The sequence below is a fragment of the Teleopsis dalmanni genome, chromosome 2 (assembly GCF_002237135.1).
Source record: "Teleopsis dalmanni isolate 2A chromosome 2, ASM223713v2, whole genome shotgun sequence".
NCBI lineage: Eukaryota > Metazoa > Arthropoda > Insecta > Diptera > Diopsidae > Teleopsis > Teleopsis dalmanni.
In genome coordinates, this window is record NC_051847.1 from 65,689,849 (window position 1) to 65,710,118 (window position 20,270).

A 20,270-nucleotide genomic window follows, 5' to 3' on the forward strand; every position below is an offset into this window, starting at 1 on the left:
ATAGATGGCATACGTTTATTGATAATATTTTTGCTAAATTTAAAAAACTACTTGATCCCTACAATGAGTCGCATTTGGGTTTTAATGGCATAACTGTTGATTATATTGAAGCTAAAATTAGATCCAAAAATTCACGTCCAAATACTTTATTGACTTATTGGCAAAAATCTGATGTTGATTTAGCTGCTGGTTTAGATTTTGGACCAAATGGTAATCTTTATGCTTCATTTGTGCATCTGCAACACGCACCGTTCGACTACACATTCAATGTAACCAACGCTACTGGTAGTAAAAAGAAGGGCACATGCCGCATATTTATTTGCCCAAAAGTAGATGAACGTGGTACACCTTTGAAATTGGAAGACCAACGTTTATTGGCTATTGAAATGGATAAATTCACAGTTGATTGTAAGTAACTTTCGGTGAATTGGTATTTTCGTGGAAGTTTTTTCATGTTTCCGTTTATATACAAATATGCGTTCTAATTCTTGTAGTACAAGCTGGTGAAAATACTATACGCCGTCGTTCGGATCAATCATCGGTAACCATACCATTTGAGCGCTCATTCCGGCGTATAGGTGAACAATATCAACCGAAAGCTGCAGATGAATTGGCAAAATTCCGTTTTTGTGGTTGTGGTTGGCCACAACATTTGTTATTGCCTAAGGGTAGAGCTGAAGGTATGATGTTTGATTTATTCGTCATGATTTCAGACTACGAAGGTGATAAAGTTGAAGAAACTAATACAAGGTCAGTATTATTTTGTCGTTATTTTTTGGTTGAAGTGACTGTACTTTTAAGTTTTCATTGTACTTGAGTTTATTTAAAATATATTAATACTTATTAAATAATTTTTAATATTATTTGTATATTCTAATCATTTATACAGTCCTGATGTATGTGGTGATGCTTATTCATTCTGTGGTTTAAAAGACAAAAAGTATCCAGACAGACGTACCATGGGCTATCCTTTCGATCGACGCTTACCTGGTGATAATCTGACTGCATTAGTCGGATCATTCCCAAATATGAAAAAAACTGATATCAATATTATTTACAATGACCGGGTAGTTGAGAAGATGTAGACATGCTAAAAATAATTATGATACTGAAATTGGCCTTTGACGTTTCAAAAATGAATATATTATACTAACAATTTTTTATATAACCTTTTATTCAATTTAATTTCATTTTAATAAGCTTCTGTACACTTAAATTACTAAATAAAAAACTAATGAGAGAAATGCACTTTTTGATGTTTTTATAATTAACTTTTGGTGGAAATGAAAGCAACTTATAGTCATTATTTGTTTCCATTGTTGTCAGTCACCAAAGGCCGCCAATTTTTAATTAAAATATTTGTAAAATGCAACAAAAGTTTTACACTCGTGTTTATTAAAATTGTTACAAAAAATTTAATTGCTTAAAAATAGATTTTTTACAATGTGCCGTACATGTGGTTTGGCACACATATATATGTATATATATATATATAATTTATAAAACAAACATATTTAAAATAAACATATTATAGTTAATATATATGTTTTTTATAATGTAGAATAATATTACCATAGTTTTTGGGATTGTACTTTAGAATTAATGGAGGAGGTGTGTTTGTTGCTAATTGGTTAGTGGTGATGTTTAAAAAGATGTTCAGTTAAATAAACTAACATATAATGGACATTATGTATCCATATTATACATACTCGATTTCAACCTTAACCTTTTCAAATTTCAATTGTACTTAACTGATTCGACTTTTTATATCACTATACATATTTAACTTCCTTTTCAACATATATATATATATATTATTTTGGTTAAATGCACAAACCTAACTATTGAATTAGATTTATTTTTTTAAATTTTACAATCTTGGAATAGTACCAACTCAACTATTTTATCACATTAAAAGAGTTGTGACCTGAAGAGGTCACAACTGAAAAAAACAATGAAAGTTTTCGGCAAGATGAGTGCCACGTTTGGTCACAATTAACTAAAAACCACAATGACTTTGTCATTCAAAGCATTGTTTTAAAATGTTTATAAACAATTTAGGTGACTGTGAGCATCGAATAGTGACAATTGATGAAACATGTATCTATTATATCACACCTGAGGGAAAACAACAAGCCCGAGAATGGATAGAGCCCAAACGACCACGAACTCAACAATCGTCTTGAATAGTTTCGGCTTCCATATTTAAGGATTCAAGCGTAATAATTTTCATAGATTATTTGGAAAAGGGAAAATGGAAATTAAATGAATAACGGTACGAATTGTTTCCTCACCCACCGTATTCTCCAGATTTGGTTCTCAGTGACTATTACCTGTTTTTAAACTTGAAAAGATTCTCCAGCGAGAGAGAATGATGAAATAGAATGAAAAATTGAGTTATACTTTGGAGGACTTGTTAAGTTGTGTTATTCAAAAAGTATCAAAACGTTGAAAAATCGTTGGACTCGGTGTGTCGAGCTGAAAGAGGACTATATTGAAATGTAATATATAATTTTGTAAAAAAAGCATCAGTTTTTACTACTGCGGCCGGGTATTTATCAATCCATCAGTTTGTATAACCTAGTATTTATTATAATATTAATACGGTGGATTTATTCTTTCGAAATAATCAAGTACTGATAATATGAATCGAGTTAAAGGAAGAGTGAACAAATTTTATCTTGTAGCTATTATAACTCTATTGAAATAAATTTAATATTTTGCTAAGCTGAAAAATTAAAAAAATGTTGTGGTTGTGCTCGTGTCAATAATGATATTTTAAGTGAAATTCTTCCAAAGGTGAAGACTGGTGTTATTTACCATTTTTTATTTCGTTTTGTTTAAAAAAAAAATTAATAAATTTCGTTAAACTATTTTTCACACAAAGGCAATAATGTCCTTTATATATAATTTGTGTATTAGATATTTAGTATAGATTCAAATACTGTTCATATTGAAACATTATATAATACTCAACAAGACATTCAAATATCCTATGGTAGCATAGTTCAGTCAAAGAATCTATAGTACTATAGATTTTTTGGTTCAGTGATACGTATATCAACTTTGTTGTGGCTGAATAAAATGAATAGTTCAGTACATTTAAATAAATTTCGTATACTTTCTTCTCAGATACTATTATTAAGTTAATAATAGTAAAATAAATATGTTGGTGTATGTAGCAATATTTTTTATGAAATTTTTAATTTTTCGATAATAGATAATATTTATAATTGATTTAAAATATTTATTTGAAAAAATTGTAAGGACAACATTTTGATTGCGATTTTTCTAAAAATAAAAAAAATCTCAACTTAAAAAAATAAAATATACAAAATAATTGTATATTCTTTAAAAACGTAACAAAAAAATTGTTAGGAAACCTGGAACTTGAGTATTGAAACTTTCTGCAGCCTTGGCTACTTATAGAAAAATCCGATTAATCCACGCTTCTAATTTGAAAGGCACGAGTACTAATTCAGGCACTTGGAGTCCAAACAAATTATATATGGACTATTAACCAATTAAAAAATTCGAATATATCCTAAGACCACTAGTAATGACTATTTGGCAAGACTCGAAACGGCGTTGTATGGTCAGTCAAATACCAATAAATTAACTAAATTTTTGTTATTGTCTTTTCTTTTCTATTCGAACTATTCTAACTTTCAAATTACAGTGTTGTTTGCCACAACAAAACTACCATGACTTGTGATTATAACCCAATGCTTACTATATGCAGAGCAAATAAAAAGTAAGAATAGTAAATAAGTAATTCATTACCTGAAATTGTTTTTTTTTTCCAGTGTATTTGTGTAACAAATTATCTTTAGCAAAACTTTGTACATAGAATTATGGAATCCACATGAGCAATCAACTTTTCTATGCCTAATAGGATTAGCTTTTGTCACTTTCTACTGTCAGTGACATATTTACATTTATTGTACATTTTTTGCTCTATTTTCATATTTAATTTTGTTTATTATTCTCATGTTTATTTATTTTTGTAAGATGTTTTTGTTTGCCATTACAAAAGTTTTTCAGTTTTCCACAAAAGCCTAACCCACAAAATATGTCAACGTATGATGTGAGTTTGGTATCATGTGTGGCTTATAATCTCGTTGTCAACTACGAAATTGAGGAACACAATACTCTTATGTCTGCGAAAAGTCGAGGAATGCTGGCAAAGTACGTAATTGTTCCATGGTTTCGGTCAATTTTCTTCAATTCAACAGTTTTGCAAGGATTTGTGTATGAGTTTCCATTTATGTAAGTTAAATAATGTAATAAACTTACATACTTTCCGCCTATATTTTATTGTCACCACAAATATTAAGTACTTAATTCTAATGTCGCAGGCGGTGTGAGTTTTAGTTTTAAACACCAACAAGAAACTTAAAACCACATAACAAATTTATATCGCATTCAATTATGTGTCATTTAAAAATAATTGTCTGAAAATTAATAATACCAAAGTAATTAAATAAAAACAAATCACATAAAATAGTTTTAAATTTATTTACAAACTCATGACTGTTATTGCTTGTTATTTATCAATAAAATGTGTGTATAATTCGAATACGTATATATATTAAAGAGTTAAGAGTAGTACTTCGTCTTTTCGACTTCGGAATGGATATAGAATGTTTCTTTCTATCTTAAAATTAAGATTTAGACTCCATCTTAATAGAAATGTGATAGTAAAACGGAACCTGCCTTTGCAACCCACCTGTATTTCGTCTCTCTTTGTGATGGATTTCGAACTATGAAGAATACGAAGATAAAGAAAAAAATTAATGGAAATAACTGAAGGTCTTTCCAAATATATAACCCAATCTAATAACCTTGATCTCTAAACCATTCTGTAGTCTTGTGAAGAGAGCACATTGTAGAAAAACTCAGATATTAGAAGGAATGACTGTTTAAGAACTACTGTACAAAAAACTAACCAACTAACTCAACCAACCTATTCAAGGCAGTCTCAAATAGACTCTTTACTCTAAACTATAAGGTTGCAAAAATTCTTAATATTATATATTTATATACAGTATATATATACCCTAAATGACAATCTAGACGACAATTACGGACTTTAATACAAACACTAAGCTATGCGATTTATGAACTCACTATCCATGATATTACCATAGTTAACTTGAACATAAAAAGATCTGCCCTGACGGTTGTTATTTTTCATAGTCACGAAGAAGTAAAGTATCACGGCATTTTTTGCTTTAAAGTCGCACAAAACTTATATTATTCTCATACTCATTTGAATTATATTTACCATGTATAGCTCATTCTTTAAGAAGCAGAACGGATTTTTACCTTATCGTCCTAACTTTTTTTATGACTTTTTTTTAAGAATTTCTTTTTAAAATAACGTATTTGCATTTCGGATATAAAAGATTCAGACTCATTGGGTTTTGAATATTTTAAACCAATGTTAAAATGACCATATCTCGGGCGCTGTCAATTGTAGGTATAAATTTCCTGTATGGTAAATATATTTGGTTGAACTTTGTACAAATAATATAATATAAATATATATATATATACCATATATAAAAAATTTATAAATAAAAAATTTAATTTAGATTTATTACGAAATTAAATTTAAAACTGAAATATCTCTGGTGGCATTATTTTTAGAATTATTTTTAAAAAAGTAATTTAATATGCACTTCTCATATAAATACAAAGCATATAAGAACAAAATTTCCGTTAAAAAAAATATTAAAAAATATGTCCCCAAAAATTTATTAAGTTCTATTTAAAAATAGGGATTTTCGGAATAATATAACTTTTAGAATTATGATAAATAATATATCATTCAATTTTCACATACGCATTGAGTTTCAATTAAATTAAGTTTTAATAAATGTATTAACAGAAATATTATTTTTTTTTTAATTCTAATTATTTCTAATATAGTGATCATTCTATTTTACTTAAAAATTATTTTGTTCAAGATAATATTATCTTAGAAGTATTTTGATTAAAAGTAGTATTAAAATAACTAATTGATTTATAACAGATCTACCCATGTAAAGTATCTTTAAGCTATGTCTAAAACAAGCAAAAGATCCACAGAAGCTTATATTTTTCAATAAAATGATTTAATTAATTTTCGTTTTCTATATATACCTTCTGCTCAAAAAGTACTCGGATTTTGTAAATAAAACACACAAATTTAAATTTTATTCCAAATTTATTTTATTTCCTTCAAAATATGCTTCTTCTGAAGCGATACACATATGCCAACACTGAACCCAATCTTCCATACACTTTTCGTAGGCCCCTGTAGGTATGGCTTTTAGTTTCTTCGACGAATTCTCTTTTACCGATTCAATCGACTCAAAACGCTTACCACGATGGGGCAATTTGAATTTCGGGAACAGAAAAAAGTCACACGGATCCAGATCTGGCTTATATGGTGCCTGAGCGATGAGAGTGGTGCCGTGTTTGGTCAAAAAATCGCGTATAACAAGAATTTTCCATAGTAAAAATCGCTGAATACACTTGAGGTGGTTTCACATTAACAGCTGCTGTAAACAAACTAATTGACAGATGGTGCTCAAATTTGTACCATATGTCAAGAAAGGGTGTACCAACATAACAAAAAGAATTTTTTGAAAAAGGTCTATTACTTAAGGAGTAGTTAACAAACGACAAAATCCGGAGCAGAAGATATATAACTAAAAAAATTAAGCATATATCATCAGATATAAGAGGACATTTATAGAAATATATATACTACATATCATAAAAATTAAAACAACATTATCTTTATATTACTCTGCTTACTTATGATGAAAAAATGAATGAAAAAAATAAATAAAATGAATTTAACTAAAAAAATGCTAGTATTATCAGAATTTTTTATCTTTAGTTAACCTGAAGCACAATAAAATTTCGTAGAACTAAAGTTAAATAACATCCTTTTAAAATAATTAAACTAAAATGAAATAAATTAAATTACGCTAAGGACATTTTTAAAGAGTATAATAAAAGGAAATTTCTTGATTAAATGTGCTCGTTACCTTGTAAACTGCAGGTATTTTTAATTCCAGCTCTAATGAAATAACTCGATTAACTCGACTTTTTTATTATTATCCTTTTTTCTTGAGATGTTGAATATTTCCTTTTATTTGAAAATTCACAAGTAACCTTTTTTTGTCATTAATAATCTTTACAATGTTTCTCTCTTTTACTCAATTCCATTTGCTGTTGTTATTAAAACCAAAAACCTACCACAAGGATACCTCAACCAAACCCTAGCAGATAATATAATTGTAATTAGAAAACTTTTGCCAAACACAAATTTAATTATAAAAAATTTTATTTGATATTGCAAAAGTATATAGAAATAAGAAACTATTTGTAGATAAAATCAGAAAAAAAAATGCTGGGAATTTAAAGAAATTGTTAGATTGTTATGAGAAAATTTATAAACTGTTTATTAAGTGTGGTTTTGAAGTTTTTGGACACAATAAAAAATTAGTTAAGAATTTTATTGGTGACATTAATAAATTTTACTATAATCTTTTATATGACAATAATTTTAATGTGTCTGAAACAGTCGAAAAATAATAGCTAGATAGCTATTAAATTTTTATTAAAAAAGTTAAACTAAAGTCTTAAATCACAATAAGCAAGGGCAACACATTCCAGAAATACGAAGTCAGATTAAAATTTTAATATGTTTCTGATTTAAAAACAAACTGCATAAATCTATGTTGTCCAAAATTGTTACCATTCAGTTTTATGAGATCACATCGACTTTTCATTCAATAGCCATACATTTTTACAAACAATGTCTAGTAAATGTATTTCAAATCAATTTCTAATGTATAAAAATGGTCACCTTTATTACGGTATTTGGAGCAATAACTTACGTTAAAGTTGTTATAAGCATTCCTAAATTTTTTTTATAAAATAATGTTACAATTTATTCAATTCTTTGAAACATTTGTAGCCTCAAACTTAAGCGTAAAATAATTGTATTGCCCTTTATAAAGATTGAAATGGTTTTCATTCAGCTCATAGCGTTATATACTATTATCTATTATCTCATAACCAAGCAGCGAAAACTTACTCAACTGGAGGACAGACTTTTTGCTAATTATTACATGTGGAATGATATACAACTGTGAAAGGTGCTTTCATTTATTAACACCACAATAGACTACTAGAATTGAGGTGTATAGTATTATTATTATTTTGTATTAAAGAGTTGTCCTAAGTTATATTAATTCAGGATTTTTCTGCTTTGTTTCTCCACTCATATTTTTTTTAATGGTCAGATGACAAACTTATCTCAGATAGGATTTTCTATTAGATAACAATTTATCAGTGTTTGTGACAGGCCTACAAAAGACCATAATCATAGATTTACTGAGGTCAACTTCTATATTTATATATTTAGATTCTGTATGATATATAGTGTTATGGTATATAGCGATACACTACATATTGTTTAATAATATAATGAAAATTATAATATTAAAGAAATGAAAAGGAATTGCATCGTATATAATAAAATAAATTCTAATATTTTCAAAATAATTCGAGTTTCAACTAAATTAAAATTAATTTTAAAGTTTTATGAACTCAACTGAATAATTATGAAACTTGAATCCATCACAATTTTCAACTAAACTAATATAAGATAAAAATGCTAACTATTGCCTTTCTGATATCCATTTTGTTTTCTTTAATTTTTATTAATTAATTTTTAGTGTTTACAATTTTTATATTTCATATTATATACAACACAACAAAAAACATATGCCATAATAAGCATATTAAGCATTTAACATATTTTAAAAGTGATGCCAATTGGTTTCAACCAGACTTAATGCTTTTTTTTTACAACTCTGAAATAAAAAATAACGGCTATTGTAATTTATGAATGCGTGTATGCGCACATATGAAGAAAATTTGTAAATATTAAGTTTATTAAGATGTGAAATTAATCATAGTTATTGTTGTTTAAGTTTTTGTTTCAAGTTTATTTATATGATCATGTAGTCTATCTAATAACTTATTATAATAAATAAAAGGTTTTGCATACTTAATTTATGGTCGAATAGAAATAATTTAAACTTTTCATTTTTATATTAAGGTATAAAATTAATGTATACTTTAAAACAAAAAGTGTGAAAATATTTACATCTAAAATTTTTTAAATTAAAATGGCACCCTAAACTTTGTTGATTATCTTAAATTCTCAAAGGAGCGCAAGCATAACCTATTCCCTTTTTTTTACTTGTTAGTATTGGTAAACAAAATTAGCCTATGCAAATGTCCTTTGATATACATAGTGAAAGTATAGCAGTAGTTAAAATATAGCAGTAAACTAAGTAAACCAGAAGTAAAAGAAAATCTACAAAGCAAATTTATAATGAAAAAATTATTTCAAAATTACAATATGGAACCTTTATCTTTAAACTAATGCTCTACCTACTCACTGAAATTTCAGTTTCAGTAACATTTCAGAGTCACATTCATAGTCAACACGTATATATATGTATATGTATATTCATTATTTACAACCACAAAGTTTTTATTAAATAATTTCGAAAAAGCTAAAGGCTCTTATATGAAACTTTAAGTAGTCAACCAAGCATCAGTAAATGTTTTTCACGTACTTGGATCATCAATTGTGCGGTAAGTGAAATGCGAAGTACTTCTCGGACATGCATCGAAAAATTGTGGAAATTCTTCCACAAAATAAAAAACTTTTAAGTAATTTACTTTTAACTTTGTTAAAATATAAGAAAAAATTTGTTGCGGAATGAATGTAACTTAACAATTAATTAAAGTAATTGTGGTAAAGAAGAAAAATATTTGTAGCGAGCAGCGAGCATTTCTATTTGAAGTAAAGTAAAAAACTAGAATATAGTAATTACCAAAAATATCTAATCAAGCTAGCGATTTTACTTTAACTACAATATTTCACATTATTGTATATATTTAAATACATATATATAAATATATAGTTAAATTCATATGTACTCATTAACATACATATATTTATCTATCTACTACATAGCTACTATTATTTATTTGAAAAGTATTTAAATAAATTCAAATATGCAACAAAAAATGCAACAAAAAATGCAACATATAGTGCTCTAGAACGTATGAATATCGAGGAAATTGCTGTGAAGGGAGCAAAATGTATTTCTGAAAAAAAGAAATACATATAATAATGTTTTTTTTTTTGGCACAGGAAAACTTTTGGAATTTTGTTTTCATCTGAACTTTAAGGAAATAAAAATAACAAATATCATTTAAAAGGTTACTCAGCATTTAAGTTTGGAAGTGTATCGAAATTTTAGTGAATTGCGTAAAAACTTAAGCAAATAGCAATTTTAAGTAAACAAAAAATAGTTTTACATTGACTTTATCATAGCTTAGAACCCTACACACAGATAAAATATATGACTTATGTTGCACACAGATTTATATCATAACCATTAACTGAAGCGTTTAAGCAATAATATATTCAAGAGAATTTCAAATAAGAAATTAAAAGTGATGACTACTATAAAAATGTTAAATAATTTGATTTCGATAGCGAGAAGTACTGTTGTCTTCTGACTAAAGATGTATCTGTCACTTCGTTCAAGTCAATTGAATAATCCTAGATTTCCACAATACATAACCTTGAAATCGAAAACTATAAACTGCATTTGGTGGTGAACTGCGATTTGAAAACCAACATTTGTGGCAAAGTGGTATTGAATCATGCGTACTACTAAGATCACATATTGTGGCCTGTACTCCTAAAATATAGGCTATACAGTTTTGTAAAATGCAGCAAAGTGCACGCATATCAAAATTCTCTTCTCCAAATTTGAATTCATTATGCACTCAGAAAAATTATTTGGTTGATTTAATCAGATTGTAACTAAATCTCAGGTCCAAATATTCTTACTTGACGTATAATGTTCGTTCAACCATATCATATGTTGGTCGTCTTACGCTCTTTACCACATGAGCTAAAATTTTGCTAACAAAATGATTAGATCAATTAAGTAATATGTGATAAGCATATTTTATATAGAAATATCACATACTTTATGTACCAGTTTAAATCATCTACTTAAGGTGTTTTCTAAATCCGTCCTTCCTACTTCACATTTATGATCAACAAGTAATTGGCTGAGAAAAAAAAACAGAAGATTCTTTATAAGAATAATTATTTTTGCCTTAATTGTTAGAGTATCGTCCAGCACAAAATATCAACAATAATCGCGGTGCTCCGATCCGTTTGAAGACATTACTCTGCTTATTTCTATTCTAGGGAATAGTCACATGTAAACGTACCCTGTTAGAAGACATTAGAAACTCATCTATTCCTAACGACTTAGCCTGATTTCTCTAAATTGATACCTACTGAAACCAGATTAGCTTTTAATCATTATTTTCTTTCATTTATTCATTATTTTCTTACTTCAAAAGTATCCATCTGCAAATGTTGTAAACGATTTTGTTTCTCCCATTGATCCTCTACCATGTTAACTGAATTGTATTTTTAGCTAGGCAATATTTTTGAGTAAAGACTGAACGATACAGTTCACAGTTTATACAAATAACATCAACAGTATAATTACATATAAATGGAAATGTCTAGAACATACTACGAAAAATAATGCATTTTTTTCTAATCGGTGATGTTTTAAACTTTAAGAAGGTGACACCTTCTTCATGTTTCAAGAGATGGAATAATAACTAAAGACCTTCAGAAATTTTGAATCTCCTATTCAAAAAAACTGAGATGTTCAACAATGTATAAACTAATAAATAAGTAGATGAGTATAAAAAACAGTATCATTTTGTTTAACTAATCCATCACCTATATATAGTTTGTATTACAAACATTTTGAAAAACTTAATATACCATTTGTGAGTAAATTCTATACAATACTAAGTAGAAAACTGGAAATGAAAAATTCCAGTTTGTTTCTTACTTGCAGTTTGTTCTGCAAGTATTTTGTAAGTTGATAGTTGGATAAATGTAAAAACATAAGCGAAAAGCGTAATACTTTTCATAAATAAAAAGATATTTGTGCAAATAAAAACTTTAACTCATAACTCAACAGAGTTTTAAGTTCAACTCTGTCCTTTGAACGAAAACACATAAAAACTCTTAAGTAGTTGCAAACAAAGTATATTGTGTATTGTATACAGTAAGAAATCATTACAGTAAGAGCATTTTGAAAATATTTCTCGATTTTCTTTTAAATACAGCCATCTTTTACTAGTTTATATAAAAGATTTTTATAATTGCCCTTTTATAAGCGTGCATGATAACACAAAATATTTCATTTCGATCTTTTAAATATTGAGAAAGTGCAGCTAATATGACTTATCACGTACAGCTTAAATAAACTGCAAAGCAAATTAGTTCCTGTTAGTAGTAAAGTGTTCAATTCCATATATTATACCTTTTATATTAGTAATGTTGGCTACAGTATATGAGATTGAAGTTGGTTATCTCTAATACATTATGCTACAATTTTACAACAAATTGGGTTGCAATGATATCTTTTGGATCGCTCTGTACTTGTATAATATATATATATATACTTGGAGAGAAGATATAGCTCATCCCCTTAAAAAATGAATATCTTTTCTTTAGTCAGGTAGTATTATGGTTGCAGAGTTTCTCTCAACTGGGAACCAACAACTCTGTAATCCTGAAACAGAATTTATTTATATATTTATTTATTCATTAAACTGATTCCAACTATATGAGCAGTAAAGTAACTGCTTATATAGTTAAATTAGAGAATACATAAAAATTTTTTTATAAATTATATATAGAGTTATGTAGAATGAAGGCAAATTAAATTGTTACTAAAAAAACTTTCTTTTTTAAATATATTATCTTCCTTTCACATTCAAAGTTAACAAAGTCAGCTACTACTATACTCCTCGAAGATATGTATATATTGGCAAGATTATGGTAAGTTTATTAGTGTTACAAATTTATAACAATAGTTAAGAAAAGTTCGGAGAACATATAAACAGATTATATATCTCTCTATATATATATCTGTATTACTATCTCTCAAGACAGATAGTAATACATAGACAGACAGAAATAGTCTCTAAACAAATAAACCGGACAAAAAAATTAAAAAAAAAAATAGATAAAATCTCAAGTCTATTTTGTCTCATCATTATTGAATCGGTTTCATCGAATCAGTCTCAGATCTTATAAAACTGATTTCATCTGTAAATAAATCACAATACATGAATGGTTTACACTTTACCTACTTACTGTCAAAATTTAAGGAGGTAACTTTCGATTTCATTGTGACTAATCTTTTCTGCAATTTTATTTCGTTTACATTGATCAAAAATCATATAAAATAAAGAGTTAATATAAATTATATATATATGCATTCGTATTATATAAATTATATTATACGAATGCATGTGCTGCAAATATGTTTTTAGTATAGAACTTTAAAAACTATGACCAAAAACTAATATGAAAAACCACTCATCAAGTTTATCAAGAAACAAGAAAATTTTTAAATCGATAACAGAGTATCTGCAAGACTCATTAAAAACAAAACTTGGATACTGGAAAACAAGCGCATCAAGCTTTGAAGGATGATTTGACACATAGATATGTTACATGGCAGATCTATATGCGATTCATACCATTCACTCTGTTATATGACCAAAAATATTAGAGAGTTCAGCATAGTAAAAATTTGTTAAAATTTTTCCTCAACAAATCCGAGAAGTACGTCTGGCGTTTAAATTGATGAAGCTCTAATACCAGCTGAAAACAAATTATCAGTGTGTGGCGCTAATATCACCAAAAGTACCCTAAGACCAAATCTAGTCAGTGATGAACGTTGTTTTTGATTTAAAGAGAAATATCCGTAGTGAATTCATTTCAGAAGCCCGCAAAAGAAATACTGACTATTATCTGAGTGTTCTGCAACTATTGTTGCGCACAATTCTATGATTTTGACTGATATGTCAAAAACCTGACAGGTGGTTTTTTGTTGCATGATAAATCATCATCACAAGAAGCCAACATGGCGCCTGAGTTCGTGATCAAAAAAAAAAATTTATGTTGAACTCATACCCGATTCTTGTTATGGCCTGAACTTTAATTGACGATGAAAGGAAATTATTTAGACACATTATTCATGGTCAGCCACAAATCTTTAAATAACATTAAAATTAAATCGTAGCGCTGAGCATAAAAATTGTTTATAAAAATTTGTTGACTAGGAATTCGATAATTTAAAAAACGAAATACAGAAATATTTATCATAATAATAAACGCCGTCCAAAGGACAGCCCATGGACCACACAGTATTTTTAATGTTCTCCAAGAAAAAACTATGCACAATGAATTTTATTGGTTCGCTATTGTATCAGGTCTGGGCAGCCGTGATCTATCATATGGGACAGACTGTGTATTCGAATTATACTAAAGCTTCTGCATAATCAAAGATGTCTTTATTTCCTGTTTAAACTAATTTCGTAAATCATATGTAATTTATAACATGTCAAAAATATTATTAATTAAAAGTTCAAATGAAACAATATACAATTTTTTGAATGCTACAAAATGTATTTTAAAACTTTTTGAATGGAATAACTTTTTAAAAAAAAACATTTTTCAGTAAAATTTGAAATATATTCGTTGGAAAGGTGACATGTGGTATCATTCACAAATTTTTATTAATAATGCTGCCATATTTAACAAAAGGGAATTTTTAAAGATATTTTTTATTTTAAGAATTTATTTTTGTAATTTTTTTTTTATTCAGCGAAATTTATTCTCGTCGCTTTATTTTACTGAAATATGTAGAACAAAACAAAAGAATTCAATTTGTGGAATTAAAAACATTTATCAAGTGCAAAGCCAATACCGATACCAATAGAAACAGGTGTTATGAGCAGTTTTTCTCTTAAATTTGCAATAAATTCCAAAAGGTGTTGAAAATTTATGCCTCAATCGTGCTGTGCAGGAATACTCATCCAGGCCATACCGAACAGCTTTACCACTTTACCAAGCACAGCGGGTCGTTCTTCTGGAGTAGACAGACGAGTATAAACATGGCCACATAAAGGCGTGTGTATATTTATATCGGTGGAAGCGTGTCTGCCAACAGCAATAACAAGGTAAATGCCCAAATTGCTTTGATGCAAAAGCCAATTTCGCCAAAGGCATTTAAAAACAATTTGACGCAACTGTATTTTTACCGAAATACAGTTACCGAATTACCTGTAGAAATCGGAAAAATTGAAAAAATTGTACTTTAATTTTGTCTACGCAAAGCAAAAAAATAGAAAATTGTCGATATCGTGACTTGCATTTTGGTAGCTAAATTTGGTTAATATATGCAAAAAGTTTAGATATACATGTAAATGTATAAAAAGAGGAAATTTTAGTGAATACGAAATGCTTTCACGCAGATCCTAAGGCTACTCTATCACGCATCAATTACAGCAAAAGTTTCTACTTTCTCTATTATGGAAATATTTTCTCACTGCTCGATATTACGTTGTGTCACTTAATTATTGGCCACACAAAATTTTTTTCCATACTTCGATATTAGGAGGGGTCTATACCTTAAATTCATAAATTTCTTATCTTTTTTTTAGATTATTCAGTACGGGTACATTTTAACAAAGGCCTCCATGGTTTAGGCAAAATTATGATTGACATTCACAGCGTGAATTCTGGTTTAAAATGATTAATTACAATTTCAATATTTATTGAGCGAGTCACTGCGGGTAGCGGTTTATTATTATTATAATTAATACCAAAATTCTAATCAAATTTGTAATCATGAAAAATTATTTATTAATATCCTTTTTTGATGTTATTTAAAATGTTTAAAAAATTCAAGCGAGATATTTATAATATTAATATTAACAAGATATTAGTACCAAATTATAACAGGTTAATCATGGTAACCATATACGAGTATAATGTGAAGTGAATGATAAAGTTCAAACCACAAGTCCGTTTTAATGAAAGTATTAATTAAAAGTCATGTAAAACTATAGACTGTAATTTTTTATGCTTATATTTCTATTTTTTAAATAAATTTTACAATGTTTATTTAATTTAATAGTTTAATACTAAATTTATTAAGTTTAAAATTAAAAAATAAAATTTGCGAACCACTGATTTGGTAGTAGTGTGCCAAAGACAAGCAAAACAGCTTCTCATTCCAGCTAATGGTATATCAAATAAAATACTTCGCTTAATAGATTTGGTTTCAAGATTCTAACTGGTTATGTTACAGTTCATCGTAATACATACGATTATATTAGATACCACTTAAACAAATTGTGTTTACAAGCAGTGATATCTGTCAATTTTGCGAAAGGAATATTGAAAGCTTAGAGTACACTGTTTGCTTTGAATTTCAAAAATTTCAATGCCCTTACTCGTAATATATACATATATAATTATGTTAAAAAAATTTTTATTAGTGGAGATTTAAACATTTTTTTTGGTTAAGATTCATTGCTGATATTATATATATTTTCTATGAAAAACTAAAAGTTTCTGTGTGTGTTGTTGCAGAAACTAGCAGACTCTGAAATCACAATTAGTTAATCTTAGCTGAGAATCATGCAATCCCATTATTATGTATGATTCTTATAATAACTATTATATTAAAACATCCTTTCAATAATCCAATCACACCTTACCTACTTACTTAATTACCCATAACAAATTGTTATCTGGTTTGTGCCTTACGTTTTTCATTGACGGCTGATTTTGCGTAATGATTTTGTTAGCTGGAGAAAGAAGTTATTGTACGTTTCGTAGAGGGTATTGTCAGATATCTAGAGCTATCAAGTGCAGTCTGTATGACAATTTACATTGATCATGAAAAGATTTGCGCTTATATTTTGCAAAGTAAGTGCCATCAGAAACGTTTCCCTGAATATCCGCTCTCAGTGGCTTCAGTAGGAGTTGAACTGTGCCTCCTATAGGCCATAATAAAACTATAATAAGTATATATCTATGGAGGGTATATCCATGATAATTTCTGTAAGACTATCTATTTTGAATTAATCATAAAAATCTGTGTATTTTCTTTGGCAATAAAATCTAAAATATTACCCAAGCTCCACTCATAAGGGTATAATTATATATATATAGAAAAATTTATTACTGAAGTTTAAGTAATAACCGATTTCTATGTATTGTTAAAAGTTAACTTTAATACATAGAAGATGAAATGTTCGATGAGCGCGATCACGAGTCGAAGTTATCAATTTTTTTGTTTCAGTTTTACTCTTGAAGGTTCTGATTTCAAATACCCAGGGGTTTTTCTTTCACACTTAAAAGTACCATATATACTCTATATGAATAAAATATCAAATAAGAATAGAAAATAAATAAATACACTACTGAACAACTATAGTAATTATTTTTTCCCATATAAAGGTAATTCAAAGAAAGCTGTTATATAGAAACCTGTTATCAGAGCCGTTCTAATCTTCAGATCTGAGGTTTGGATTCTTGGTGCTGTTAAATGTTAGCATTTTATAATTTTTGAAAAAAAAAATATCGTAAAAAAATATTTGACTTAATATTCTGCACATATTATTGATGATGATAAAATTTAGAGATTAAGTTGATCAAATTTGTTATACAATAAAAAAAAAGAAAAAGAAGGCAGATAGGTAGAAAAGGAGATAGCACATATTTAATCACGTCAGTAAATTTTTTTTTATAAAAATTAAAAAATTATAAATGAATAATAAATAAATTGTAAAATATTATAAATAAATTATATTAAAATTAAAATCAAAATAAATATATGTAAAAATATATGTAAGTGTTGTCCACTTTTAAGTAAAATAAATTTTGGTTAAATTTCAAATTTATTATAAATCTTGTTTATATTTTATTTGTACTTATAATTGTATTTACTCATTACGTATTTACATATGAAATATTACATATTTCATTATGTTGCGAATAATATAAATTTGATTTGAAAAGTAATATTATTGCAATTTTAATTTTATTTCAAACTTAGAATTAATTAAGAAAGGATAATGCACGTGATATTGATTTTTATCAGTTTATAGTAAAGAAGTATAAATTTTGTCAACAAGTTTCTGAATAATTGTTTTATTTATTGTATATATAACAAATTATACAGTTTTTTTGTGTGATATGAATAATACTGTATGTCAAGGTGCTTTCACGGACAAGGCGTAAAGAGGGGTTTTGAAAATAACTCGAGTTAAGAAAGAATAAAAGAGCTCAAGTATACTAGCTCAAATAACGTCAACATAATAATATAACACATTTACATATCAAACTTTTAAAATTTTCTACTAAAACAAATTTAAAATAAATTTAAAATCATTATTCACTGCCCTTAAAAGAAATAAGAATTAAGCTAATAAAACTACTAATTTTTTTTTTTGTTAAAGAATCTGAATTACCACTTTGCAGAAAATCAAAGCTAAATTTACAGCAAATTGTTAATTGTTCCCAATTATGCTTTGAGCATTCCTTGAACACGGTTTTATATTGCGATAAAATTTCAAACAGGACACTGAACAAGGAAAGTTCGTAAAAACTTTTCTCCTTTGTAACCACAGATACCCAGTGCTACTTGTATTTGCATAATGCGCTATAAGTAGCAAATACTTCAAGTTGGTTCCAAGGCTGTGAACAATAGCGAATAGTAAAAGTATATAGAAAGTCTAATAAAACTAAATAGCAAAGTAACTCGAATATGATAATATCATAGGAATTTTATCTAAATTAAAATTTTTTATAAAAAAATTTAAATTTATTATAAAATTATAATTTTTTTTTTAAAGTTCAATCAAGCAAAAATATTTTAATAAAACTTCAAAGAAGTTATAGTCATGGTATAATACTTATTATACCATGAGCTATATTTGTGGATCTTTATTAATAAAACTAATGCTATAAATGTCAAGTTAATTATACAATTCTAATTCATATGGTTATATGGGTTAGTTTTTTTTGATACTAAAATTATTTAATTAATTAACTTAGAAAAGTTGGACACAACTTCAAAAATTTTAATATTGTTAATTATATCTTGCACTTACAAATTTTCTATTACTGATTTAAAAATTTTAATATTGTTAATTATATCTTGCATTTACAAATTTTCTATTACTGATTATATACACTTAAATATACTTTAATAATAATTAACATAAAGTAATTATATGTTTTTGGATACGGGATTACTAATTGCAATGTATGTCAATTAGACTTAAAAAAGAGCACCTATTCAATTAAATTTTATTATTTTTTATTTCTGTTCTTATCTATTTTTATTTATTTTTTAACTATTTCATATAATATTTAGGGGGCAATATCACACTTAAGTTCAACGTAAAATATTTATATAAAAGTTAGAAGCGTTCAAATAGAAATGAAAGGGCAACAACAAAATTTTAAGTTAATTAATTGAATTTATTTTTGTTGTCTTTTCATTTAAATAGACAAAAAAAATAACATTAAAAAATGAGAATTATAAAAAATATGAACCATTATAGTGTTCAGCTTTTCCTAATCGCTATTTGCAAACTTCTAGAGTAACATTTGCATAGGTTCTTTGTAAAATTGGTGCTTACATATAGTAAGTGACAATTTGCTAACAAATGTCTCTGCAAAAAAAAAAAGATTTGAAATAAGCTCGTTCTAATTTAAAGCATAGCAAGTGCTTTGGTTAGTGTCACCTATAAATAAAAAAACAAAAATCTTGGAACTCGAGCATTGAAAGTTTGTTCAGCCTTGGCTACTTGTGTAATTATCGCTTCTAATTTGACAGGCACCAGTTCTAAGTCTGGCACTTGCAGTCTAAACAAATGATATATGGACTATAAATTAATTAAAAAAAATTCAAATATATCCTAAAACCACTTATAATGAGCATTTGGCAATACTCGAAGCAATATTGTATGGTTATCCAAATTTCAATAAATTAACAAAAATGTTTGTTGTTATCTTTTCATTTTTATTCGAACCCTTCTAGCTTAAAATAGCTTTTTTTTGACAGCAAAAAAAAATTTAACAGTAAATTATTTATATACTCATTGATATTATAATCAAAAAACTTACCACAAAAGTCTGGAAATATTTATTATAAATTTGATTTATACACTTACCTAAAAAAAAAGAAATTATATACATTAATTAATTAAAAATACTATTATAACAAAAAAAATGTTGTCTGAACATATTACTAAGAAAA

The 20,270-nt window shown here is 27.0% G+C and overlaps 2 protein-coding genes across 2 annotated transcripts in view; both read left to right on the forward strand.

The window, feature by feature from the left end:
* Window positions 1–1,196, forward strand: part of LOC119674736 (phenoloxidase subunit 1-like) — a 4,827-nt gene extending 3,631 nt beyond the window's left edge. The window contains exons 2-4 of the mRNA XM_038085892.1: window positions 5–408; window positions 495–750; window positions 890–1,196. Of these exons, the coding sequence (XP_037941820.1) occupies window positions 5–408; window positions 495–750; window positions 890–1,085 (856 nt within the window). The 3' untranslated portion in view covers window positions 1,086–1,196. The remainder of the gene's footprint in view (window positions 1–4; window positions 409–494; window positions 751–889) is intronic.
* A 2,876-nt stretch (window positions 1,197–4,072) lies between these two features.
* The window catches only part of LOC119674737 (phenoloxidase 2-like), a 42,080-nt gene continuing 25,882 nt past the window's right edge, over window positions 4,073–20,270 (forward strand). Inside the window, exon 1 of the mRNA XM_038085893.1 lies at window positions 4,073–4,188. Within this exon, the coding sequence (XP_037941821.1) occupies window positions 4,073–4,188 (116 nt within the window). The remainder of the gene's footprint in view (window positions 4,189–20,270) is intronic.